This window comes from Nyctereutes procyonoides, unplaced genomic scaffold (genome assembly GCF_905146905.1).
Source record: "Nyctereutes procyonoides isolate TBG_1078 unplaced genomic scaffold, NYPRO_anot_genome, whole genome shotgun sequence".
NCBI lineage: Eukaryota > Metazoa > Chordata > Mammalia > Carnivora > Canidae > Nyctereutes > Nyctereutes procyonoides.
Genome location: NW_026575134.1, coordinates 22,703,661 through 22,730,848, shown reverse-complemented (window position 1 = coordinate 22,730,848; position 27,188 = coordinate 22,703,661). Strand labels below are relative to the sequence as shown.

The 27,188-nt window shown below is 36.2% G+C and overlaps 1 protein-coding gene across 1 annotated transcript in view; it reads left to right on the top strand.

The window, feature by feature from the left end:
• SEMA3E (semaphorin 3E) overlaps positions 1 to 27,188 on the top strand; it is a 234,984-nt gene that overhangs the window by 135,641 nt on the left and 72,155 nt on the right. The window contains exons 3-4 of the mRNA XM_055300904.1: positions 17,264 to 17,323; positions 19,674 to 19,793. Of these exons, the coding sequence (XP_055156879.1) occupies positions 17,264 to 17,323; positions 19,674 to 19,793 (180 nt within the window). The remainder of the gene's footprint in view (positions 1 to 17,263; positions 17,324 to 19,673; positions 19,794 to 27,188) is intronic.

Below are 27,188 nucleotides of genomic sequence, written 5' to 3'. Positions count from 1 at the left end.
TTTAGTAGTTGCAAGAGGCAGCCGAAGCATATAGTCTTTCCTTTTTTACTATCATCTTTAATTATATTTTCTCAATAGGTCTTAAAGACACAATATCTCTTTATATATGTAACATATATATAGTATTTATATTGGACACACATATATACATACATATACATGGCCTCTGAGATCATCTATGATCTTCTCCTTATAAATTCAATGGTTTTTCTTCTTTCTGCTTGGATCCTCTTTCCCCCACTAACTGTGATGTTTATCATATGGCTTTCTTCTTTTTTCTCTCAGTTAGGTTATCTACATGCTCTGATTTTTTTTTTTTTTTTTTTTTTTTGCTCTGATTTTCTGTGAAGGAATATCTAGGCTCGGGATCCTAAGTATTCAATCCATAGAACAATCTCTGTTACGGGCTGAATGTCCCCCAAATTCATATGTTTAAGCCCTAACCCCCAGTACTTCAAATATGACTGTATTTGGAAATAAAGACCATTAAAGAAATGATGAAGTTAAAGTGAGGCCATTAGTGTGGGCCCTAATCCAGTCTGACTGGTGTCCTTATAAAAAGAAGAAATTTGATCACACAAAGAAACATCAGGGATGTGTGCCTACAAAGGAAATACCATGTGAGTATAGCTAAAAGGTAGCCATCCACAAGCCAAAGAGAGAGGCCTCAGAAAGAACCGATTTTGCCGACACCCTTGATCTTGGACTTGTAGCATCCAGAGCTATGATAAAACAAATATCTGCTGTTTATGCCACCCAGTCCATGGAATTTTGTTATACTACAGCTATAATAAACTAGTGAAATCCCTATATTAAAATTTTAAGTATGTGAATATGGAAAGATCCTCCAAGAGATGGGGCACCCAGAAGATTAAGAATCTTTGCGTTAAGAAAGTGGTTTTTAAATTGGTATCTTTGGGTCAGGATCATATAACCCTCATGGAGTTGGTCCCCGGAATCCACATTTAGAGCAAGCTTTCTAGATGATTCTTATGTACACAAAATCTCCTAATGATTTTCCTCAGCTGTTGTTTCCTATGTGGAACTAAGACCAGGAGGTATCAGCTTCCCACATTAATGTGATTCCCTTTTAGAGTAGAGGAAATTGAATCACCTACTTATTTTCCCTTTATTGTTTTGGTCTAATTGTATCCCTAGCCCTGTAATACTGGAAAGACAGGCTTTGTAGAGGAAATGACCAGTGAAGACTCTATAAGGGTCCAGGAAAGTAGTAGGGTTGCATGAACTGCATCTTAGGGAGCTAAATAGAATAATCTGTGGCCATTGAAGCTTAGGGTACCATCTCTCAAGGAGGTCAAGGAAAGTTAGCTACCAAATTACTAAATTCAATAACTTGGCTGCATTCAAGGGCAAATCCTCATTTTGTGGGGCCTGAAGTATATACAGTTTAGCAAACTCTTCGGGAAATATATTCATTCAAACATAAATTTCAAATTGCTCAGATCCTTCCTCAGGTCACAAAAGGGGCAAGTACCAGTAAGGAGTCCTGAGGCTTAAGCTTTATTGGCTCTGAGGTAACTTCACCTCACCTGCATTGTTTTTATGTTTTGTTTTGTACTTTCCCTTCCTATTTCCTCAAAATGATTAGCAATGAAACTTCAAATTGAACTTTTGTGTTTGTTTTCAGTAACAGCAGAATTAAAGCTAGATCTACTCTACGCACCTTCTGTTTAAAGGAATGGACTTGAGAATGAAGGTGCCTTAGTGCTTTCCAAGCTCCAAAGATGCTGTGTGTCTGCCTCTGGGCCAGGCTTTCCTCACACCTTTTCTGGACCTTGCTCCCTCAATTTTTTACCTGTTATATTTTTAATCTCTCCTGCTTTGCTTTATCTAGCTCTGGGTTTCTCAACCTACCAGTACTATTGGCATTACGAATAGGTCTAAGCTGGGGAAAGGGGTATCCTGTGCACTGTAGCCTGTTTAGCTGTCCCTGGCTTCCATGGAATAGATGCCAGCTGAACTCACCACCCAGTCATGCCAATCGGAAAATCTCCAGATATTACCAGACACCCCTTGGGAGGCAGAATTGCTGAGGTCAAATCACTGAGACTAGCCCATCATTCTATAACAGGATCTGGAGCCCACCATAGAACACCCCCCCTAAACATATATCCATGTGATACCAAATCCCTCTTAGATCCCTTAAGATCAGGTACCTTGAGAGTAACCAAAGCCCATTTTCTCTATTTTCTCACATTGTATTTATTTCTTAGCTTTTAATATCTTTTGAAATGTAATATTTGATGCACAAAATAATATGTAAAAAGAATAATGTAAACATGCTAGAAAGCATAATAATGAAATCAACACCAGTGAGTCCCCCACTCAACTCAAGGAGAATATCACCAATCCCATTGTCGAGGCAGCTACTGTTTTCCCCTCTTCATGCCTCCTACTCTATAGAAGTGATTACTACCCGTATTTTATGTCTGTCTGTTTGTGTTTTTATTTTAAAACTTGTTATAATAAATGTTTTGAGTATTATTTCTTAGATTCAGTCATCTTCCTTGCAGTTAGAATCCTTTGTTGTGAAACTAGATTAGTGAATTAGGACCACAAATTAGATTTCTAGGTTCCAATCCTGCCTCTACACTTAGAACACCTGGCAAATTCCTTAACCCCTTTCTGCCTCTATTTCCTGATTTGTGAAAGGAGAAATGTTAGTCTTCTCTGAGGGCAAAAATGAGTTAATGGAAGTAAAGGACCAAGAAGTATGCATCGCACACTTTAGAAGCTATGTATAAGCTCTTATTAGTCACTTTGACTGGGATGTAATACATTCCATCATATGAATATAGCACAGTTTACCCGTTACCTGTCAAAAGGACAGTTGGGTGGTACCCAGGATTTTGCTTTATTGATGTTTCTGTGATTACTGTAGTAAGTGTCTTCTACACATTCCTGCAGGAACGCCCCCAGGACATATATTCTGGCTATTGCTGGTTACAGGTTAATTGCTGATGATGTTCACTTGTACAAGATAATGCTCTCCCAAGGCAGAAAGTAGTTACATAAAGTCCCACTCTCCAGCAGTGTCTAAGTTTCTGGTGATCCACACACCTTCCAAACCCTTTTCTGTTGGTCTCTTTAATCCATATATTTTTTTAGCAGTCTTCCCTTGATTCATTTGTTTATCCCCACCCAAGACCTCAATGTCTTTGCAACTATAATAGCACTTTTGTTTTTGATTTTACTTTATTTATTATTTTCATAACCCAAATTTTATTTCAGAAGTAGGGACATACACATTGTAAAAGATTAGAATATGCAGACCAAAAAAATACCATACTAAAATATCAGACAGTGATAAGTGCTATGGAGAAAAATAATCCTGGTTAGGGAGGCAAGAGTAAAGGGGTTGCTATATTTGGTAGGGTGGTCAGGAAAAGATTTTCTGGGGAAGTGATATGTCACCTATACAAAATTCCCACTAGTCATGTTTCAAGGCTCAATAGCCAATTGCGGCGAATGGCTCCATAATAGACTGTGGAGAGCTAGATAAGCACCAACAGAGTGTGTGGCTGAGATCGATTTCAAGGACCATACCATTGAAATATCAGAGGATAGAACACCGGTTGGCTAGAGTGATAGGGGATGATTCATCCCTATGCAAAGAAAGACAGTAATCTTTCCACCGAGGAGCACCTGACAGAGGATGATGGTGGTTGATTACATGGAGGGGTAGCAGATGGTATGGTTGTGATCACATGAGCTTCAAAGCAGCAAGGGTTTTATTTTTACTGTTTGGTTTTAAATTTTTTTTAAATTTTTATTTATTTATGATAGTCACACAGAGAGAGAGAGAGAGAGAGAGAGAGGCAGAGACACAGCAGAGGGAGAAGCAGGCTCCATGCACCGGGAGCCCGACGTGGGATTCGATCCCGGGTCTCCAGGACCGCGCCCTGGGCCAAAGGCAGGTGCTAAACCACTGCGCCACCCAGGGATCCCAGTTTTAAATTTTTATTTGGTAGATGAATTTAGAGTGAAAAGTATTAGGAACGGGCCAGAAGAATCAATTAAAACATCTTTCTTAATGTGGGTTTAGAGTAAAAAAGCCACTACCAGTAGATACCACTGGTAGAGAAACAACAGTTTCAGGGGACAAGCTGATTTTAATTAAAGCAGGAAGTTAAAGGATCACTAGAAAAAGAAGTAGAAGTGACAGTGGATTTTGCTAAAGACAGAATAGGCATTTGAGATGATTTAATGGAAGTGTTTGAAAAGTTTGGAAGGGCAGAGTCAGACTGGGAGTTGCATAGAACTTTATGGGGATATGAGTCCAGCCATTGATTATTGATCTCCTTGGGTAAGGGAGTGTCACTGCTTCCCATGGGGTGAACAGTCACCACGTAGGGATGTGTCACAATGGATTAGCCCTGATGATCTCTTCAGGGAAGATGACTAATCTTAATTTTTAACTTTATTAGAAAATAGAAACCATCAAACAGGTGGATCCTTTCTCTCCTATCACCAAGTCCACTACTTCTGTGTGACTTCTACCGCCTTCCTTGTTAAAGTGGGGAGTGCTCTTTCTCCTTTCACAATGTGCCATCCCTTCTACCCATGCTCTGTATCCTACCCTGTTGACTTTGCTTAAGGATTGGTTATCTTTTATATACCTTATCATTTCCTCTTTCTATAAAATTAGCAACAAATATAGTTTTGTTAGGGGTTCATAAACTTTTTTGTGTATCATGGATCTCTTTGGCAGTGTGGTCAAGTCTATGGACCTTTAAATGCATTAAATCATTATGTAGGGGACACCTGGGTGGCTCAGTCGGTTAAGCATCTGCCATCGGCTCAGGTCATGATCTCAGGGCTCTGGGATCAAGCCCCATATTGGGCTCCCTGCTCTGCAGGGAGTATGCTTCTCCTTCTGCCCCTCCCCGTGCTCATGCTTGCACATGCTCTCTCTCTTTCTCTCTCTCTCTGAAATAAAATCTTTTAAAAAACCATTACGTAGGATTACTAAGTAAAATATTGGAAAAAGCCAGCAAATTATAAATATATTGAAATAAAGTTATCACACCACAAGAATAATAATTTGTAGTATGAAAGCATGTAGCTTCTTAATTTGTATATTAAGTAATAAGACCTAGCAACTAGTCTTTTCAGCACTGTAATTCCAAATTAATGATGAATGTTAATAATATTTTGAGATACCTGTAACAACCCTAAAGTAATATTAAAATATCTGTTATTTCTTGGAGCTCAGTCCATAATGCATCCAACTCTTGGTTTCAGCTCAGGTCGTAATCTCGGGATTGTGAGATTGAGCCTCATAACGGGCTTCAGGCTCAGTGGGGAGTTTGAGATTCTCTCTCTGCCCTTTGCCCCACTCACACACGTTCTCTTTCTCTCAAATAAATAAATATTTAAAAAATAAAATAAAATATCTAGTATTTCTCTTGCTTATAAACAATGGATATTAATACTACTGTAATTTATTTCTTACGTTTACATGATAGAGGTGCTAAATTTCAATTGGAGATTATACAACTAAATAATGATGATTTTTTTCAATTGAAGCTGGTGCATTTCCTGAACTCTTTGATCAGGCCATAGTTAACGTGGTTAACATAGTTATTCTTGCTCTATAATTTTTATCTTACAAAACATTCTAAAATTTTTGAGTAAGAATAAAGTTTTCGTTTTTGCAAAGTTAGAGATCCTTGTGATCTACTCGTATCTACCTTTTCAGTCTCGTCTACACTAATATATTGCTAACAGATCACTTCTATTTTCACTTTTTCCATCTTTATTGAGGTGTAATTGACACATGAGATTGTGTAGGTTTAAGGTGGATAACATGTTGATTTGATAAATTTATAAATTGCAAAAAGGCTACCACCATAGTGTCAGCTAACATATCCATCATGTCACAGGGTTACAATTTCTTTTTTGTAGTGAGAACATTTGAGATTTACTGTCTTAGCACTTAACTTTTAGTATATAATACAGTATTAATCATCATCATCATGCTGCACATTAGGTCCTCAGGAACTGGAAGTTTGTACCCTTTGATTAACATCTTCCCATCTCTAGGCACATCTGGGTGGCTCCATCAGTTAAGTGTCTGCCTTTGGCTCATATCATGATTTCAGGTCCTGGGTGGAGCCCCACCCACATCAGGTTCTCTGCTCAGCAAAGAGTCTGCTTCTCCTTCTCCCTCATTGTTCTCTCTTACTCTTTCTCAAATAAATAAATAAAATCTTTAAAAAAAAATCTTCCCATCTCCATCTCCCCACCTCCTTTTCTGACTTACTTCACTTAGTATAATGCTTTCAGGGTTATCTATGTTGCAGCCAATGGCAGGATTTCCTTTTTTATCATGACTGAGTAACATTCACATCTTTATCCATTCATCCATTGACACTTAAGTTGGTTTTATTTCTTGACTATTGTAAATAATGCTACATGAGAGTGCAGATATCTCTTTGAGATTCTCTTTTGATTTCCATTGGATATACAAGTAGAAGTGGAATTGCTGGATCATATAGTCATTCTAGTTTTAATTTTTTGAGGAGTTTCCATGCCATTATCCATAATGGCTATACCAGTTGATATTTCCTCGTCACTGCTACATCTTCCCTACATCTTCACCGACACTTATTTTTTTATTTTTTATAATAACCATTTTAACAGTTGTAACATGATATCTCAATGTGGTATGACGATGATAACTGATGCTGAGCACCTCTGTTTGCTCTTTAATATCCCCTTATTGTTATACTCTCTCCTTCCCTGGACTAGCCTTCAAACATACCTACTTTTTTTTATAAGCCACTTCCTTTTCTTCTAAACTGGATTTAGAGAAGATTCTCCTAGCCCTTTCTTTATCTTTGGTCTGATTTTGATTCTCATATTATATTAAAATTGGCTGTTTACTTGCCAGTCTAATTTATAAGATAGCTCCTTCAGATAGGTAGGTACTGTGTTATATTCGTGTTTGAAGTTGTAGACAAAGAACATAGACAATAAAAGAATGAAACTGTGTCTGTGGTGAATCCTGACATCATCCAATATTTTCTCTTCATTGTCTGCTCTCTTGCAATTCCCATTGTACTTATTGCCAGAACCACTATGAAACTAATTATTCTCTAATTTCTTTTAGGTTAATTTTGTCTGCCTTCTACCCCCACCCTTACCCCCACCAACCACCTACCCACTTCCCCACTGGCAAACAAGGTAGGATGCTGTTTTATAAGTGTGGCAGTAGTTTTAGTTTGGCTGCACATTAATAACACCTGAGGACGTTGTAAATAATATCTATGCTGTGATGCCCCACCCACAGACTGAAGTGGGGATTTTAAACCAGCCCCCAGATGATTGTTATGTGTATCTAGGATGGTGAAATACTGAAGCATTATGTGTCCCTGTAAACCTTAGGAAATACTGGTCCTATATGTGATGCCCAATAAATGTTTTATGTGTAATAATCAGAACTTTTATGATTATACACACACATAAGACTGCAATTTTGAAATAGATAAGAATTTATCATTTACCAGACTTACTGTATTATATTAGTCTTTTTAGAGACTGGTTTTATTTTATAAATTAATTATTTAATAGCATTTTCCAGACTATGTAATAATAGTCTTTTGCCATGAAATTCTGCTCTGTTGTATCTGTATTACATTCATAAAACACCTTTAACTCACACTCAGAAAAATCAATACAGGTGTTAAATCCTGCTATTCAGTGTGATAAATTCAATTTTATAATTCCATTTGTTCTACCTTATGTTCTTATTTTATGAGAACCTCACATCTGCCACAAGAGAGTAGTTTCTACAAATTGCTCTCTTGAAAGATCTCTAAAATCCACAAATAATGTGAGACCTCTTAGATTAAACTCTGATTTCATCCGCAACTTCCAGAGAATTTTTTTTAAAAACATACTCTTTCCTTTTTATTTTTCTCTAAAGCTTTTGGTGTAAAAAAAATGGACTAAATTAGAAGAAACCAGAATTTGAGTGAAAAAATTAAAACATCTTGAGAGTTTCTGGTCATACTATGACAAGATCAGGACATTAGTATGAATAGAAAATGTGTAAAGGGAATGACAAAACATCTTGCCGGATACTTTTCACATGATTTCCTGTAGATACAACCTGGATCTGTATCTCACTTTTAAAAAGCATCTGTTTATGATAAAATCCTATAGTCTCTAAGTTGGGATAGGGCTCTAAACATGGAAATTCAAGGCTATTCAAAATTAAATTGACTTTTATTTTTCATCTGTTGAAAACATTCCTCATTAAATTTTCTTGTACTTACTGCTTGATTTTAAAACTATAGTTTGTATTGAGGAAGCGCTTCCAATCTATAATTTGAAAAGTAATGTATATGTTTCTACAAACACTTTCCACCCCGATTAATTTTTACTTCTTGTAAAGTCAAAATGTAGCCAGAAGAGATCATGACAGTTTAATATGTTATTATTAAATTCTCAGGTTAGCAGCTTTACACTCAGCAGAATTAAATCTTATTTTTACATGATGCATAGTTTTTTTAACTTTAATCACTGATATAATTTAATTGGATTTAGGCCTAAGAGGATTTAAATAAATACATGGAAAATTAATGGTAAGATATTTTTAGAGTTAATTCATAGAAAATTCTGAATATATTAGAAATATCAAAAATACACTCGAGAAAGGGGGGAAAAAAGAAATACCTATAAAACGTACTGCCATTTTTTAACATTTAAAAGCCAACCCAGTATTTACACAATTATTTAGTAATTCAGTCTTTTTAAACAGGATTAAAAAAAAAACTTTTCATGTGACTTTAAAACATTTTCATAATGTGTATCCTTTCAAAATCGTGAGTAATGATAATATTCATTAGTAAACTAAAACTGGTAATAATCAAAATAAAGATCCCTCTTGATATTACACAAGGGAAATTTTTTCACATAGCATCTAAGAATTATTGAAAACATTTTTGTACTAGTTTTTATATTCCATGAGAAAAATGTTATTTCCTTATTCATATTTATTACAATTTGTTTAAATTTACCATTAAGGAAATATTAGATATGGTATATTTGTTTGTGTTTCTTTATTGACTGAAAGTGTGCCCTTACTTTATCTGATCAATGTTTTATTTCTAGAATAAAGTTCAGCTGACCAATAGTTAATTTTTTTGAAAGTTAACAAAAATAGGCAACATATTAATTTTACTTCTTATTTCATTTTAACTGTTTTAATTCATAGATATTATAACACTGTTTGAAAAGTAGCAGAACATAATAGCAAAGAACAAAGAGTATGCAGCCAGCCTGTACGGACTATAGTATCCAATCTCCCACTTAGGAGATGAGTGATCCTGGCCAATTGTTCCACATCCCTATGTCTTAGTTTTATTATCTGTGAGAGAGAGGTGATCACAGTACTTAATTCACAGCTTTTATGAGAAGATTCGTTAATTATTAAATGCCTAAAACATAGTAAGTCCCTAAATATTTGCTACCATGATTGTTGTCTAAACTAGACATAGAATCAGTACACAATTCTTTTTTTTAATATTTTATTTATTTATTCATGAGAGACACAGAGAAAGAGAGAGGCAGAGACACAGGCAGAGGGAGAAGCAAGCTCCATGCAGGGAGCCCGACGTGGGACTTGATCCGGGGTCTCCAGGATCACACACTGGGCTGAAGGCGGCGCTAAACTGCTGACCCACCCAGGGATCCCCTCAGTATACAATTCTAATGTGCTGCTATAAGTAAGAAAAAGAATCCTACATATTTTTAGGGCTTTTCAACTGCATTTTAGAAATCTACATGGAAATTTGAAGAATGGACAAATGAACAAAACAGTCTCTACCCTTAAATATTTGCAATATAATGGAGAAGATAGATAATGCACATTTGCCATTTATAGCACAACTAAATTAAACTGTAATAAATGTTTAAATCCAATGCTAAGTAAGCATATGAAAGCTGGGGGCTGGGGATTTCTGGAGGAGATATAATTTAAATTGGACTGTTAGGGGCATCTGAGTGGCTCATTGGTTGAGCATCTGCCTTTGGCTCAGATCGTGATCCCGGGGTCCTGGGATCGAGTCCCCATCAGGCTCCCCACAGGGAGCCTGCCTCTCCCTCTGCCTGTGTCTCTGTCTCTCTCTGTGTGTCTCTGTGAATAAAGAAATAAAATATTTTTAATTAATTCATTAGACTGTTAATGATACTCGGAATTTCAATTTGTACGGAGTAGTAGTGGGAACAGAGTAAATAAAGGAAAGAACAGAAATTTTAGAGCTGTTTAAAATAATAACTAATCTCCAAAGTAGATAGTTAAAGTGGGGGGATGTGAATGGTGGAAGGTAGGGTGCAGAGTAAGAGTTAAGAATGGAAATGTGGTTGGGACCAGATCATGGAAATTTTTCCTGTACTTTTGAAACTTACTCTAGGCAATGCAGGAGCCAGTGGGGGATTCTGAATATGTGCATACCATCACTAGAATTGTAATTAGTACAGTTACCTTAGCAGTAGTATGTTGGATAAATAGAAGGTAGAGGAAAATAGAGGCATGAAGCCAGTAAGTAGTAGGTAGAATTTAAAACCAGGTCTGTCTGTCGAGAGGCCTGTGCTCTTTCCATAGCATCATACCATTGAGAAGCAGAGTACAGCTTTGGTGTGAACTTCACTTCTCCCAACTGGTCTTCACCATATACCATTAGCTCTGCCTTCTGTTATGCGGTGTTTCTTTCCCCTTGGTTCTTACTCCCTTAGCATGACCACATTTTACCTTACTAATGGTGAAGAACTAGTGGAGTAGTTAGTAGTTGGTGACAGGGTAGAGAGAAACTGCTGACTAGTATAAGGAGGAACTGTGTCCCACTTATGGTTACTTATGGCAAAGATTGAGAGCCCCACGGACTCCAGTATTAAACCGTGGTAAGTGATTAGTTTAGCTGTATTCAGTCTTTACGGTCCCTTGTAATCTGTGTTGAGTTGAGCATTACTGAAATTTCCTGAAAAACAAATAAAAATTTTTCTCTGAAAGATAACAATACTAAGGCATAAAATTTTGAGGTATAATTTGTTTTGTTTTGTTTTTTTACCATTCCCAAAGAAATCAAAAGTTGGGGCACCTGGATAGCTCAGTGGTTGAGCATGGCTCAGGTCATGATCCCAGAGTCCTAGGATAGAGTCCCACATCGGGTCCCTGCAGGGAGCCTGCTTCTCCCTCTGCCTGTGTCTCTGCCTCTCTGTGTGTCACTCATGAATAAATAAAAATATTTTTTAAAAGAAAAGAAAAATAAATCAAAAGTAGATATATATTTATTTAAGCTATATTTTATGGGACTTCATAGACTATCCCATATTAGTAATAAACTTTAAATTTAGCATTATTCATACTTTTTCTCTAAGTTTCTAAATTTCAGGCTATTTTCCTAAAATTATTCTCACCACTCTTATTTTAAGCTAATAGTAAATTAGTTGATTTGAATTCTGTACATATAGTTCTCTTAGATACTTCTGTTTTTAAAAGTATTTACATTTTCCCCATTTATTCCACTTTATTACATCAAAAGTAAAAGAAATTCTTATATTTTAGAATTTAATTTTTTTACTGAGTGGAAAAAGGCATTAAAGTATAATTTGCCTATAAATGGCAGATGGTATTTCACATTAATGTTAGCAGTTGAGTAAATTTCATCCATTAAAAAGGGCATGCATCAGGCCAATAATGTTCTTGTAGTAATAATATTGTTCTAGTTCAAATGCTTTGGAGTATAAACATTTCAAATACAAATCTTGTTTATAGTTCAAAAGATTATAATTCTGGCATATAAACTACTTGAATAATGACAGTCATTATAATTAAGTATAAAAGCATAAACACTAAAAATGATGTCGGGTTAAAGACTACCATTTATAAACCATTAGGACTCTTTTAATGTGTTATACTCAAAATATATTTTCTTTTCATGATATTTATAGGACACGTAGTTAATATATACATTGATGGACACTGATACTGTGCATAGATGTAAAATGTAGAAAGAAAAACTAAAATATAAATAAACATTTTTTTAAAAATAATAGAATGAGAAAGAGGATTTATTAGATGAAATTATAATATTGTCTAAGGCAGTTAAATATATTCCATGAAGGGAGATTTACTGGATCATTTTATTTATTTATTTAAAAATGAAATCTTTTTTTAGAGAGTTAAATTGTGTCTTCTTCTTGGATTCGTTTTTACTTCCCTAAATCTCTGAGTGTCATAACATCTTGTAATAGTAAGTTGTTAAATCCTTAATTGTAACATAATCATGAGACTCAACAGGGAGTCCAGAAAAAATTGCTTTGTAATTTAATTTTTATTTTATTTTATTTTCCTCCTTTGAGATGTGCAAGAGGAGTAAATTGACCATTAATGTGCATTGGAACAATTAAATTGTAATATAGGAATATTGTGATGAAATGATGTGTATTTAACCTTTTGCTTTTAATTCCTTCTTGGAATAGAAAATTTGGAAATAGTATTACACCCTGTTGTTTAACTGCCTTTAAGAAATGTTTTTGGCAGAACAAATAGCTTAATTTCATGGGCTTTTGTTGATGATAAACTCTGGAGCAGAACCACAATACATCCTGATTTCCACAACAAATGAAGAAAATAATTTTTCTTACTATCTTGTCAGGATATTTGTGCATGATGGCTTTAAAATAACTCCATTTTCAGGAGGTATTGCTATGTTATCTTTTCTCACATGAATGAACATTTGAATGCTATCCTGAGTCTGTTAAGTGTTATATATATAAAAAAAACACACAAAACCTGAGTAAATCTATAATGACATTGTTTTGGAAAGAGTTCCTGTGTATTGGACTTTGTAGTGGTAAGTGTTCATAATTTAACCTTCTGCATCTCTCCCATCTTCTCAAAGTGATCTGGTCAAGATCCTTTTCTCTGTTTTCAGAAATCCCACCAGTCTTTCAAAGTCTAGATTTTTGTTAACATCCTCCAGAATTCCCTCTCTGATTAAACCCCAAATTGCTACTTGTCTCATTCCTTTGCCACTGGCACAGCAATTTCATGCCAGTGAAGTTTATCTCTGAAATTTTACTGTGGATGGACTTTACAAAGAATGTTAAAAAGATGTAGTGATTGATAGAAGTCAATCAACAGACATTGAATAAGCAGTAACCACGCTGAAGGCATTGTGCCAGGTTGGGTTGTGCATTGGTAGGGATACAGAAATAAGACATTGCTCTCCTCTCTATAACTTACAGATTAATATGAGACTTAAGTACACAAATTGTAATACAATCCTAATACAGAAAGTAAGAACAATATAGAGGATCAAAGGAGAAATAAATATTATCTATTTAAAAAGATATTAGGAAAGGTTTTATTGTGAAATACTTTGTACAATATGCCTGGAGGAATGATTTTTTTCTTTTCTAGTGCAATTGAAATGATTCCACTTGCCACTAAAAACAATACAGATCCTGAAAATCTTGAGAAATGCCATTTATTGTATTCACTATGACAAAATATATTATGTTTCATTGGTGTCATAACTGTAGAGAGTCTGAGATTTTGCCTCACTTGTAAGACAGCAAGTTAGCTGTCACCATGTCCTAGATGCTGCCAGAAGACATGAGACTCATGGGTCAGAAACAAAGAACTCTATTAGCCACAGCATTGCATGCAGCATGGCCATCATGTATCCAGCAATTGCTTTGCCCTCATAAGTCCCACAGGGGGTGATGCATAGCATAACCAGGTATGCTGCACACAGAGTGCGTATGTGTTATGCCTGATGAGCCCAAGCTTAGGAAATATGAAATCTCACAAGGAGTACATTAGCAAACCTATTCAACCTTTGTCTGGAGGGAGACATTCTCTTTATTATCCTGGTCAGGAAGCTAGTCTTTCATTTCGCCTGGAGGGAAGTTCTATCTTTACCTTCAAGCCTGTTTGAAAAGATAATGTAGAACAAAACTGTCAAAAGGTGTGTAGAAATTCTGTAGAGAATTACCCCTTTAACAGTTATTCAACTAGTCCTAGAAATAATCATTATGAAGCAATCATTTGTGGGGAGTACATGGTGTAATGTGTTCAGGTTGTATTACTGGTCTGGATACTATTTCAACATTGACAAGCTGAACTTGACACATTTTTCTAAAGAATTGATTGAGTTATACTTTGAAATTGTGACAATACAGTTTAAAGAAGTCATCATCTTACATAATGAAAAATGAATAACAAGGGATGCTAATATTTTTAAGAAGAAGATGAGCCCTACATTTCTTAAGTTAAATGTGTTAAGAATATAAAGCACTATTTGGAATTACAAGTAAGATATTCTCTGATTTATTGATGCTGTTAACTGAATTAGTCATGAAAATCTTTCCAATGAGAGATGATCCTAAAATAGGTTTGTATTTATATTTATTTGTATAATTTAATATACAGTATATATATAATATATGCTATATATATTCAGTCCGCATATGTGTGTGTGCACATGTGCGAGCATAGCCTTTTGAATAATTTATGCATCCACAGTAAAATCATAATTCCAAAATCAAACTGAATCTCAAGTGAAAATAGGTGTGGAAATCATCTGAAAAAAAATCTCACCCTGACTACAAAAATTTTTCCTAAAATAAGGGATCAGTAAAGTTTATGAATGCTACAGCTTTGCTTCTGGGGTGCTTACCCTCTAATGGTACTAATGACTCTGCTGAAGCTGAGGCAGGGCTGCATCTGAACCTGACATTGATGTATTTACGTGATCTCTTTCCTGAAGCCTGTATGATCCCCTGCTGGATGCACTGCCATCATGAACATTGATTCTAGGATTTTATGTGTATGCTTTTTGCTTTTTAGTTGGTTTTCTTTTATATTCCTATTTGTTTTCCTTTGTCTTTCTTGTGTCGCAACATAAATGAAAACATGATTTTTTAAGTTTATATACTGCACTATGAATACTTGATGTTGAATATAGTTAGTAAGAAATGTTAGTAACTTACACTATTAAGAATATCAGAGCAATACTTTATACTTGTAATTCAAACAATATCAAAGTAATATTTTATACCTGTAATTCAAACCACGTAGTACTTACTCCTATGATAATACACACAATAATGTAAAAATCATCATAATAAAATGCCTTTGACACCACTTTTATAAATTCCCAATATTACTCATGTATCTGGGACTGGATTTGACTACATCATGTGTGTGTTAAGTGAGAAGCCTCTTTGACCTCTAGCATATAAATACCTAACTTGTTATTTTCTGGGGCACAGCTTATAAAAAAAGTTTAAATCTTAACCATATTTAGGATTCAAATATATATATATACATATATATATATTTAGTATGTGTGTATATATATATGTATGTATATATCGTTTTCAAAAACTTAAAATGGCTGCTGGGATCAGTCAGGAGAAGAGTCTGAAACAAATTAAAGAAAGAGTGCCTGGCCCACTTAGAGAAACTGGAAATCTTGATTTCTATTCAAAATTTCTCATTTGTAAATGTTGGCCACTAATCGGAAAACAAGCAGTGTGCTCACTGAACAAAAAATATCTCCAATCAGTAACCTCTCATATTTAGTTTGATACCCTGGATAATTTCTCTGGCATCTTTGAGCATCCTGAGGAGGAAAAGGTTATTTATAGAAATATTAATATCTTGAGAGGCCTAGGCTACTCTGCTGGGAAGTTGCTACTCCTTCCCCAAAATGTTAACTTGAGAACAGAAAATGATTGCCTAAAAAAGAAAGAAATACGGATGTAGCCTGACTCAAAGTGTCGTGGAGGTAGGAGAGGAAGAGAGAACATCTTAGGAGTTCCGTATCCCGGTGCGGATCCTTAGTGGATCTAAGGTGAAAACCTTTTACAGCAGTGAAGGAAAAGTTACAGGGTATTCTGGTCAGAGTCAACATCCCTCCACACTGAATCTGTTATCACCCAGCCAGTAGAAACCATGACGATGACATGATGGCATTAGATGATGCTCCCCAGGATTCTGAGAGAGACACAAGATAGGGGGCCAGTTGAGCTTTTTCAGCCTGGTGGGGGAGGTTGATTGATCCATCAAGATGTGGGGATAAACTATTTACTGGAAGGCTTACGATCTTGGGGCATAGAAGACATTTGGGAACTTACCACTTGCTACACTTACTCAAATGGATCACATTCCTTGGTTCCCATGTATAGATGTATATGCACAGAGAAAAGTACATTTTTGTTTTTAAAAGCTCCCTGGGTAATACTATATCTTTAATAAAGTTATGGTAAGTATTGAAGTATTTAATCTCGTGTGCTTAGTACAAAAATTAGAAAGTTGGTTGAGTATGTGGCCATTCTGGAAGTACTCTGGTGCTATGTTAAGAGATAAAATAAATGCTTACCCTAAGACCCAGTAATGCTACTCCTAGGTTATATACATACCAACCCCCTCCGTTGGTTATACATACTAACGGTGCTCTTTTACCAATCTCAGAGGGACGTGTACAGAGACGCATCATGTTTGATGTGGTGGAGACATGGAGGTAGTCTGGGTGTCCCTCCAGGACAAAGGAATCCTACATCCTTTAATCCCATCATTTAGCAAATGTTACTGAGTCCCCGCACACCACGCTCTGGGCTGAGTGGTAAAAATGCAAAGGAAACTCAGGAGGTGCCTGACTTGGAGGGAGAGACAGTCGAGTTCAGGGGAAAGACAAGACAGATGGCGGAGATCACAGCCGGTTATATGCAGAGCAGGGCTGCTTGAAGTGTGGTGTCCTCTCAAGGGTGGAGATTGGAGGGAAACCTGAGAAAGATTTTTGTTTAAAAACTAAGTTTTAGGATGAAATAAAAGCTCAAATGTTGGGATCCCTGGGTGGCGCAGCGGTTTGGCGCCTGCCTTTGGCCCAGGGCGCGATCCTGGAGACTCGGGATTGAATCCCACGTCGGGCTCCCAGCGCATGGAGCCTGCTTCTCCCTCTCCCTGTGTCTCTGCCTCTCTCTCTCTCTGTGACTATCATAAATAAATAAAAATTTAAAAAAATATTTAAAAAAAGCTCAAAGCTCAAATGTTAAGTGTCTTCATTAGGCGTGTAATGATGTATAGAAGATAAAGTCTTGATTTATCTTCTCAGGAAATAGAAAAAAAGGAAAATGTACTGGGATTATAGAAAAGATGAAATGGTTTTTCGGTGTGGTTTATTTTTTTATGTATTTGCATAATAGTACATTATCTTTATTTCAGATACGCTGGCCTAGTACAGCACTAAAAATAGAAGAATGCATAATGAAAGGAAAAGATGCAGTAAGTATTACTCATTGTAAATTAAACACATTGCCAATTATATTCCTGGTCAGTCACGAGGGACTGATGCTTTAACCTTTTATTTGCTCCTAAAAGGCATATATGCGATTCCCTCAGGAAGAAAAAAAATGTATGTACACATATCCGTGCATACACATGCATTCTATAGAGATCATAATTTGTAAGTTAATTTCAATGTGAAGTCAGAGTAAATGGAGCTGAGGTGTCTAGGTTTTGGTTTTTGGTTTATTATGTATTTGTCACCTCAGATTTATGAATTTCTTATCCTAATGCTTATCTCCTACATATTGGGAGAAAAAAACAATTTCAGGTGCATTTTTAATTCAAGGGAAAGTTAAGCAGATTCTTTGTGAGATTTCATCTTGCCTTGATTAGTAAATTAGAACCAAATGAAACAAAAGGAGAGAAAAACAAAAAGAAAGGAGAAGGCAAAGGCAGTGCTTTATCTCCCCCGCGATGTGTTTAGGGTCTCTCCTGCTGGAACAATCAGTGTTCCTTGTCTCCCTAACTTCCCTGTGGTGTGTGAGGTTGCGCAGAAGCAGCGTCCTGACCCAGTGCCTTGTCCACATGCATGAAGGGACTTTCAGGTGCTGGGAGTAGCTGACGGCTGACACGATACACGTCTTGGAGAAAGGGGTGCACACCTTTTGAAAGTCAACTTATCCCTTTTCTCCCTTTATTTAATGAGAAAAAAAAAAACCCATACCATGTAAGACTAACACACACTATACCAACTCCGGAGTCTCTGTAGCAACTGGGTCACCCAGCCCAGGAGTGAGCCAAGACATTCCTGCTGTCTTAGTCCACAGCATAATGCTGACTAATTGAACACACTCTTAGGCTCTGTCAGTCTGAGCCCGACTGAGCCCAAATGTAGCCTCACTGGCTCATTCAAGGTTTCATGAGATGAAAAGCAGGTACTTACAGTGATAGGAGAAGAGAATATTTTCCCCATGCCTGAATGAATTCTGGTCACCCTCAGAATAAAATGCTACGTGAATGGGAAATAGAAGAAAGTATATCTACATGCTCTGGATAATCAGGTTAGTAGTACATTCCTCATTCTGAACAGGGAATGCTATAATCAGAATCACTTCTAGTAAAATGGTTGGTTCTGGTGGCTGTTTCATCCCACTGTTCTATGAAATGTTTTATAAGGACAGATTATGACTTTTAAAATACCACTACTGGTATTTTACTGACTACTACATGCATTGATATCAGAGTAGTATTTAGCATTAGAAGAGTTAAGTATTTTGTAATTTATTTTAAATGAAACAACAATACCTAATTTACCAGGAAGGTGTTTGCTAGAATTAATTTGGACAAGTTGGTTTGAGCTAGTTAAAACTCTTCTCATTCAGCATATTGATCATAAAATTCACCTGGTGATTTATGTAGTAAAATTTGTTAAGCATATTATATATATATTTACTACTGTGTTTAATTAAGCAGGGAATACAAAGATGTGTAAAATAAATATTCTAGTTGAATCCCAATGTAGGCAAACTAGAGCTCCTCAGCCAAATGGGGCCTGCCATCTACTTTTGTAAGTAAAGTTTCATTGGAAGCCAGCCGCACACATTCATTTTGTGTATTGTCTATGAGTGCTTTCATGCCATATTTAGAGGTAAGTTGTTGAAACAGAGACCAGTTGGCCATTTGAACTAAATATATTACTCCCTGGTCCTTCATAAAAAAATTTTTGCTGATTCCCGCACAGCCGTCTTATAGTCATGGGTGTAAAATGTTATTTCTCTTGGTTAACTTCCCATGTATTTATTTGAAAATCCTCTATGAAAGTGCTTTGTGTGAATTTATGAGTTTGAAGATATGACTTATTTTACCAAACATCAAAACTCTGTAGAGCCTTAAAAGTCTGCCCATGTTTCTTTAAGGGTAGTGAAGCCTTCTCTAATTACCGGTTCTCTGACTTTGTGCTGATTCATTTGTTTATATGTACTTAAAAAAAAATAACAGCATTGGGAATAACAATTACTTAGTGGGATGTATTGCCATGCACATCTTTATGTTTGAATAAGTTTCTGCATAGTACTTTTTTTTACTCCTCACTTATGTACTAGAATATCTGAAAAATGATACAATCCTGTTATGAATGTAATTCATGCAGTGAGGCTAAGGTGTGCATTGGTTATCCCAGTCTGTGCTTCCACTGTTTCTTGCTCTCTACATCCACCCCTCTTGCCTCCTCCAGCCTCAAAGGAGACTTGAACATGAGATTTGTAGGGTTAGGGAAAACAGAAATCAAAAAGGCCTAAACAAATTTTTTTTACAATAACCTGTTTCTTTTTTTTCTTTCTTGCTTTAGAGTGAATGTGCAAATTTTGTCCGGGTTTTGCATCACTATAATAGGACACACCTTCTGACCTGTGGTACTGGAGCTTTTGATCCACTTTGTGCCTTCATCAGGGTTGGATACCATTTGGAAGTAAGATAATATCATTCATAGCAATAAAAGTCATGCTTAAAAGAACTTTTTTTTTAAAGAAAGGTGGCATTTTCTTTGGTGAAAAAAAGAAAAGTATTTGTGGTACACTGATGAAGCTTTCCTAAGTCAGAGAAATGATCTCTCTGGACCTTTAAAATCCCTCTCAGCTATAAAATTGATAAATCAATTAATTCTTTATGTATTCCTTCACTGAACAGCTTCATTTAGTTAATTGTGCACTTAAAAATATTACTTCATATCAAACTGTGTTCTTTATTGTGTTTGTGCATAAATTTTATTAATAGAACCACCAAGCTAGAATGTACATATATAAATATATATAAATAAATTTATATAAGCACAATTACTATATATAGTATTTTACAAAGGAAATGCAAAGACTTGTTGATTTTGTAATTACTCTTTTTTTGATAAGTGAAATGAGGGAGGTGGAGTTGGGAGTTGAGGGGTGAGGTGGATTACAAACTGACTGTGGGTGAGAGCTGTACACCTCAGACCCCACTACAGGTGATCAGCATAAAGAAAGCAAATCTCAAAAAAAAAAAAAAGAAAAAAGAAAAGAAAAGAAGAAAGGAAAAGAAAAGAGGAAAAAGAAGAGAGAAAAGAAAAAAGAAGAAAAGATCTCAGCTGAATTCTATCACACATATAACCTTGACTAACAAGCAGGTTGAATATCCAATAACCTGTTGAATGAACTCTCAATTCTCATTTATCTTGGGCACATTTTCAAGTATCTTATATCACATTTTCACAGTAAAATACATTTAAAAAAAAAACTTCTCATGTCAGGATCTGCTACCCTTTTTTAGGTCAGAAGGCGGAGTCCTCCATGAAGATGAGATACAGATAAAACAGACATCTAGATATTCTGTAGTGAAACAGCTACGGTCTCTTGATTCTTATACTCTACTGATGAAAGGGCAGCAGTGACCCTAAAATGTTTTCAGCCGCCGCATATAGAAAATAACATTCACTTCACTCGTGCAAAATCATTCCTGGTATCCTTCATACTAGTTAACACTCAGGTGCACATACAATCAGTCATATCCGAAGTACTTAGTTTAGCTGCCTCTTGAGAGCCCCCTGATTGAGGGACTTCAGCTGGGAAGTGTCCTTATAGGCAGGATTTTTGATTAGCATATTTTAAATGTTAACTAACCACCTCTACTTGTAGATTAAAGCTAAGGAGTGTACACAAACACATCGAGTGTACTCACTGAATTCTTTTAAAGAAACAATATGACTTATCTAATGGAAGAACCTTAAAGAGAGCCATGCAAAGCCAATCAACCCAGTGAAAGTCAGGATATTTACATGCATGCAAAGTATTCAGACATGTGCACCTACATATGAAGCCAGAATATATACATTTTGTGGTGCCAGTCTGTTGGCAGCAAATAGATCTGAAAATGCCTTGATTTCATTTTTATTTCTCAGGGATATTTTCCCTGGATATAGAATTTTGGATTCACAAGCTTTTTTTTTTTCATTCAGCAGTTCAAAGATACTTTATTGTCTTCTAAATCGCTTTCTGAATGTATATTCAGGTTTTCATACATATTGATATTACCATGTTTGTAATTGCTCTATCTCTCAGAATTTTCTCCTCCTGTTTGTTGTCAACAGTTTTTCCTATTATGTGCCTATTTGTGTCGTGGCAGTGGTGGGAGATAGATATTTACATTTCTTGAAATACTGAGATTTTTGGATACAAAATCTTATGTTTTGCATTGAATTTGGCAAATTTTGGACTGTTATGATTTCAGATAATGTTATTGTTTCATGCCCTCCTCTCCCTTCAGGGATGTATTGTGTATGTGTGTGTGCACATGCATATGCACACAACCTCATGCATGTGCTCATATATGTGTATTGCATTGTGCCACAAATCACCTACATTTTGCTCATTTTTATTCAGTCTTTGTTTTCTCTGACTTGCATATTGGATAAATTCTACTGATTTATTTTCAAGTTTACTAATCCTTTCTTCTGGCCATCTCCAGTATGTTGTTAAGCACACCCCATCAGTGGTCAATACATATAACATACTTTTCAGTTCCAAAACTGATTTTGTTTATATTTCATTTCTTTAATGAGCATTTCCCCATATTTTTATTCATAATGACTATATTTTTCTTTAAGCCCTTGAACACATTTTTAACAGCTGTTTTAAAAATCCCTGTGTGGAAAAAAAAATCCCTTTGTGCTAATTTTAACATCTGGGTCAACTTAAGGTAAGTTTGCATTGATTGTTTTTCTCTCTTGACTCTGGGTCATATTTTCTTGTTTCTTTGCATGTCTAGTAATTTTTATTGTGTATCAGACATTACGGATCATATGTTTTCAAGACCATGGACTTGATTATATTTTAAAGAGAATTGATTTTTATTCTAGCAGGCAGCTTGTCTAGACTCAAACTCAAAAATCTCTTGTGATGGGCGGCAGCCAAAAATTTCTTTCAACTTTCCAGACAGTGTTTTTTATGCTCTGCTTGCACATGCAGTCAGGTGTCAGCCAAGGATTTGGGAAGGAATGTATACATGCATTTCAGGGTGCCTCCCTGAGTTCCTGGGTATCTCCTCTTGCATTTCAGCTGTCCTGGTGCTTTTAAGTCTCTCTTCTATGACTTTCCACACTAGTAAGTCTATAGCTTTCTGCTTGAGTTCTAGCCATTCCTCACCATATGGATTAGGGGATTTCCTGGATTGGAAAACTCTCTAGTCTTTGCTCTTAAGTGACCTCCGTTTTTAAAAAATAATTATTTAAGACATTACTAGTTTATCATCATTATCTGTGTGAGAGTCCAAACAAGCTGATTGTCATTAGCAGAGGTGGAACTATGTGTAATTTATCTTCACAGACATGATATTGAATATTTTTCTCATGTAATTATCAAAGTATCAGTATGATTGAAAACACATTTTGGAAAAAATTCTACACAGGATGTAAAAGCATCTCATGGACATATAGGATAATAAGAATAATGAGATATTTATTCTCAAAAGTCCATTTGGAGGCTTGATAACATTTTATATGAGAGAATGAGAAGTTACACATTATTACAGGCAAGGAAAATGCTTTAAAAAACACAGAGGCAAGCACATAAGGGATAGGTTCACAGACATTCGTAGAGTTGGTTAGAGAATGTCAGGAGATAAAACTGGGGCAAACTGGCAGAGGATTTTAATGCTAGACAGTGGCATTTTGTAGTTACTTCTAAAGAGAGCATGGAGACCATGAAGGAGTTTGAACAGACTGAAAGACATGACACTGGTAATATTTAGGATTGATTCAAGCAGAGAGAGATGAAAGGCAGGGAGAAATTAAAGAAGGCTATTACAGGAGTCTGCAAGATCATGAGGATATGTAACAGTGTTGTCACAATGGCAAAGGAAAGGAAGTGTGGAGCTGATGTGAGAAGGGACTCAGCAGGAGAGATTATGTAACATTTTATTGGATGTTGCTGATTAAAGGGAATTAAGAAAACAATTCCAATTTTATTTCTTGACAGTTGAGAAGAATAACAAAAAGAAGCCAAGGAGGCAGAGTAGGTTTTTTGTAAAAACATGAAAAAATTCTCAATATGTCTCAGCTATAACTTTTTCATTTCTATGTATAGTTACTTGAAAAATTGATCTGCATGCTAGAGGAGGGCGTTATCAGAATAAGTTGAATTATTGAACCGTAGGTAATTAATTGTCCCTGAACAAGTCTCTTCTCTCTTTCTCCTTCTCCCCACACCTCCATCCACCCCTCCATCTTATCCCTTCTCTCTCTCCTTCTCCCTTTATCCAAGTACTTAGAAAATTCCATTATTTAAGTGGTGGGGCCTGATCTAGGGAGTATCAGTGTAAATAGCAACTGAGCAGACAAAGGGGTATAAAACAAATCAGGTTAGCACAAAATTTATAATCATTTGAAATAGGAAAAAAAATATATTCGAAAATGATAGACAACATCAGTGCTACAGAGGGCAGTTTTGCTAAAGAAGTGAGTAATTAGAATGTAAGGGGTTAAGAACTGACTGGCTAGTGACCAAATAAAGACAGTGATATTACCTATTTAATCCAGAAATAGAATTGTTAAGGATAAAAAATATAAGGGAAGGATATACAAAGTGTAAGGGTGTTCAAAAAAGGTTTTTCTTAGGATAGCAGATAGGGAAGAATCAGTTATCCAGCACAGGATATGGCCACTTCTTGCAGATCGGGAGAGCAGGGTGGGAAGTAAGTTTGCTGAGGGGGCTATGGGATATTTAATGGAGAGGTCTCATCAACAGTTGGGTATAAAGGGCTATTTGTCAGGAGAAAGACTTGAAGTAGAAATGCAGATTTGAGAGAGAGAGAGAGAGAGAGAGAGAGAGAGTGTGTGTGTGTGTGTGTGTGTGTGTGTGTGTTTGAAAACTGAGATCTTTAGGCATGATATCATTGTCTAGGAAGAGACTTTGAGTAAAAAGTGAAAGTAGTTAAATATGGAGCCCAGAAACACCAACACTTGAAAGGCTCTTCTCTGTCTCTCAAATAAATAAATAAAATAAATCTTTTAAAAAAGCGGAGCAGTTGGGTGGCCTAAGCCACTTGATTAAGCCTCTGACTCTTGATTTCAGCTCAGGTCATAATCTCAGGGCTGTGAGTCTGAGCCCTGCATCAGGCTCCACGCTCAGCGTAGTATCTGCTTGAGATTCTCTCCCACTGCCTGTCCTCCCATCTGCTCACATGTGCTTGATTGCTCACTCTCTCTCAAAAACAAATTTTAAAAATCTTAAAAAAAAAAAAAAGACTGATGGAGAAAGAAAAACCAACAAAGAAGATTAAAAAGAAGTGACAAGGAAGTTTAGAAGAAAAAAAAATAAAAATAATTAAAAAAAGGAAGTTTAGAGAAATCAGAGTGAGATAGCATAGAAATAAAGGAGTGATTAACCAAGTCATTAACCTTCTAACCAAGATTAGAAGTTTTGAAGAATCAAAGTGCCATGGGACCTTCCTAAAAAGTCTTTGGAGGCTTCATGTGAGGAGTTTCAGTGAAATGTGGCTGTAAACTGTGGTCTTCTGGTATTAAAGATTAAAGCCCACTTTTTCTTGAATCTCTTTTCTCTCTTTCACATCGCATTATTTTCCATTTTTTTATGGAAGTATAATAAAAATACAAGAAGTATACAGCATGTGAATGAACAGCCAGATCATTTTCACATTTTCTAACAAGTACCCAGATCACATCCTTTATTTTTATTTTTTGGTTTTATTTTCATTTTTTTTATCATAGGGCATAAACACTTGGGGTGTTTTTTCTCATATGCCCCTTCTCATATAGTCTTCATTTTAAAAATTGCTTTCTCTTTTTGTTTTAAAATCCTTCCTGAGTTCTATCATCTCTTTTTTTAGTTTTTCTAATTTTGATTTATGCTTTACATGTATTTCTTCTATTATTTTCTTAATTTCTTCTAAATTCAACTGAAACACTAAATTATGGTTACTTTTTATCTATTTTGTGGCATGTTTTTCCGACAAACCTTCACTGCCTGTGGTAAACGTTATTCTCTTCTGTTTCCTTTTTTCTTTTAAGAACATTGTACTGGATTTAGCTGAGATTTTTCTCTGTTGCTCATTTTTATATAAAATTGTTTTCCTAAACTTTTAGAAGTGTGGATATGTCTAGGACCTTCATATTCCAGAACTCACCATTCTTTGTTTTTTTTTTCTTTGAAGAGAATTATGTATACACTTCTCCTGGCTATCATCTCTTCATTAGGATATTGCTTTTTCTCTGACCTTCTTTCTCTTTTTCTTGGAAAAAATGGTATTCTAATTTCAGACATTTCTTCTGGAAGGGAGATAGGGTGATGAATTTTGAAGGTTCAAAGAGCTTCATCCTTCCCATAGACCTCTTGAAATCGTCCACAGGTCAAATTAGCAAAAGTTCCTCCCAGGTTCAGCTCATGCTCTAAAGGGATACTCTACTCTCAGCAAGCACTTAGACATTTGAGAGTTCTTCCTTTCTCAGTTTTATCAAAACCTGGTTGCTTCTCTCTGCTTCTTCCTGCAAGATATTAATACCTGTGTGGTTTATAGCTCATGGCATTTCATCCACACCTGCTCATACTTGGGGGTCTCACGGAGATGTCTCAACAGCCAGTTTTGCTGGAAATACATAGTCAGTCAACTTTAGGTTTTGCATTCCCAGTTGGTCCATTTGTTTTTCCTGGGAGAATTTATAGAGAGTAAACATATGCCTCTGCTGATAGTCTTGCAGAAGTTTACAGTACCTTTTTTAAAAATAAGGTTTCTTTACTTCAGAGAAAGAGAGAGAGCAAAGAGCATGAGCAGAAGGGGCAGAGGCAGAGAGACTCTCAAGCAGACTCCATACAGAGCACAGAGCCCAACATGGGGTTTGACCTTAGGACCCTGAGATCATGAGCTGAGCCAAAACCAAGAGTCGGACACTTAACCAACTGCACCATCCAGGCTCCCCTCACAGTGCCTTTTAAATAGTAAAATGCTATATGAGTACAGAATACTATAGAAAATACGACAGAGTTGTGTCTAACCCTAATTTTACTCACCTTCTAAAGAAAACAGAAATTATGTGTTGAATGTAGAGGTTCAGATAAAAAGAAACCCAGAGATTCAGGTATAAAATATGTATTTCTAGAGAACTGGCAAAGGCCTTGAGCTCCCACAAAAGTTAAATCGCTTTTGTTACTAAATAGCGTCTTTCTCTTAGAACACAATGACTTAGCACAGTAATATTAGCATATTACTATTTGTATTAGTTTTCTATGATGCCAAAAAAAAATATCAAAAATTCGGCAGCTTAAAACAACATACATTTATTACCTCATATTTTCTGTGGAGCAGGAGGCCAGGTACTAACTGCTTAGCTGGCTCGATTGCTCGAGATGTCTGCAGGACTGCAAATACCTTTGTGGAGTGCAGCCTCATATTCTGAGTTCCTGTGGTCATTGACAGAATTCAGTTCCTTGCTGAACTGCAGGACTCAAGTCCCCATGTTCTTGACGTCCATCACCCAGGGGCTAATCCCAGCTCACAGGCCACCTGCTTCCCCTTGCCACATGGCCCTGTCACAGCAGGGCAGCAGACTTCCCAAGGCCGGCAGGAGGGTGCTTCGGTCCAGCTTACCAAGACGGGTGATACCATAGAACCTCGTCATGAGAATTACTGTACCGTCTGTAACCGTCCAAAGGGCCATGACCTAGAGAGCGCTTGCCACCATGCCTGTACTCCCACCAGGACTAGGTATTGCCCGGGACATTTCGGCGGGGGCCGGGGGTCTTGGTGTCATTGACACTAGGCCTACTGTGTCTTACACGTGAAAGCTTGTACTAGCACAGGTGTTTTAGGATACTGTTGCTTGGGA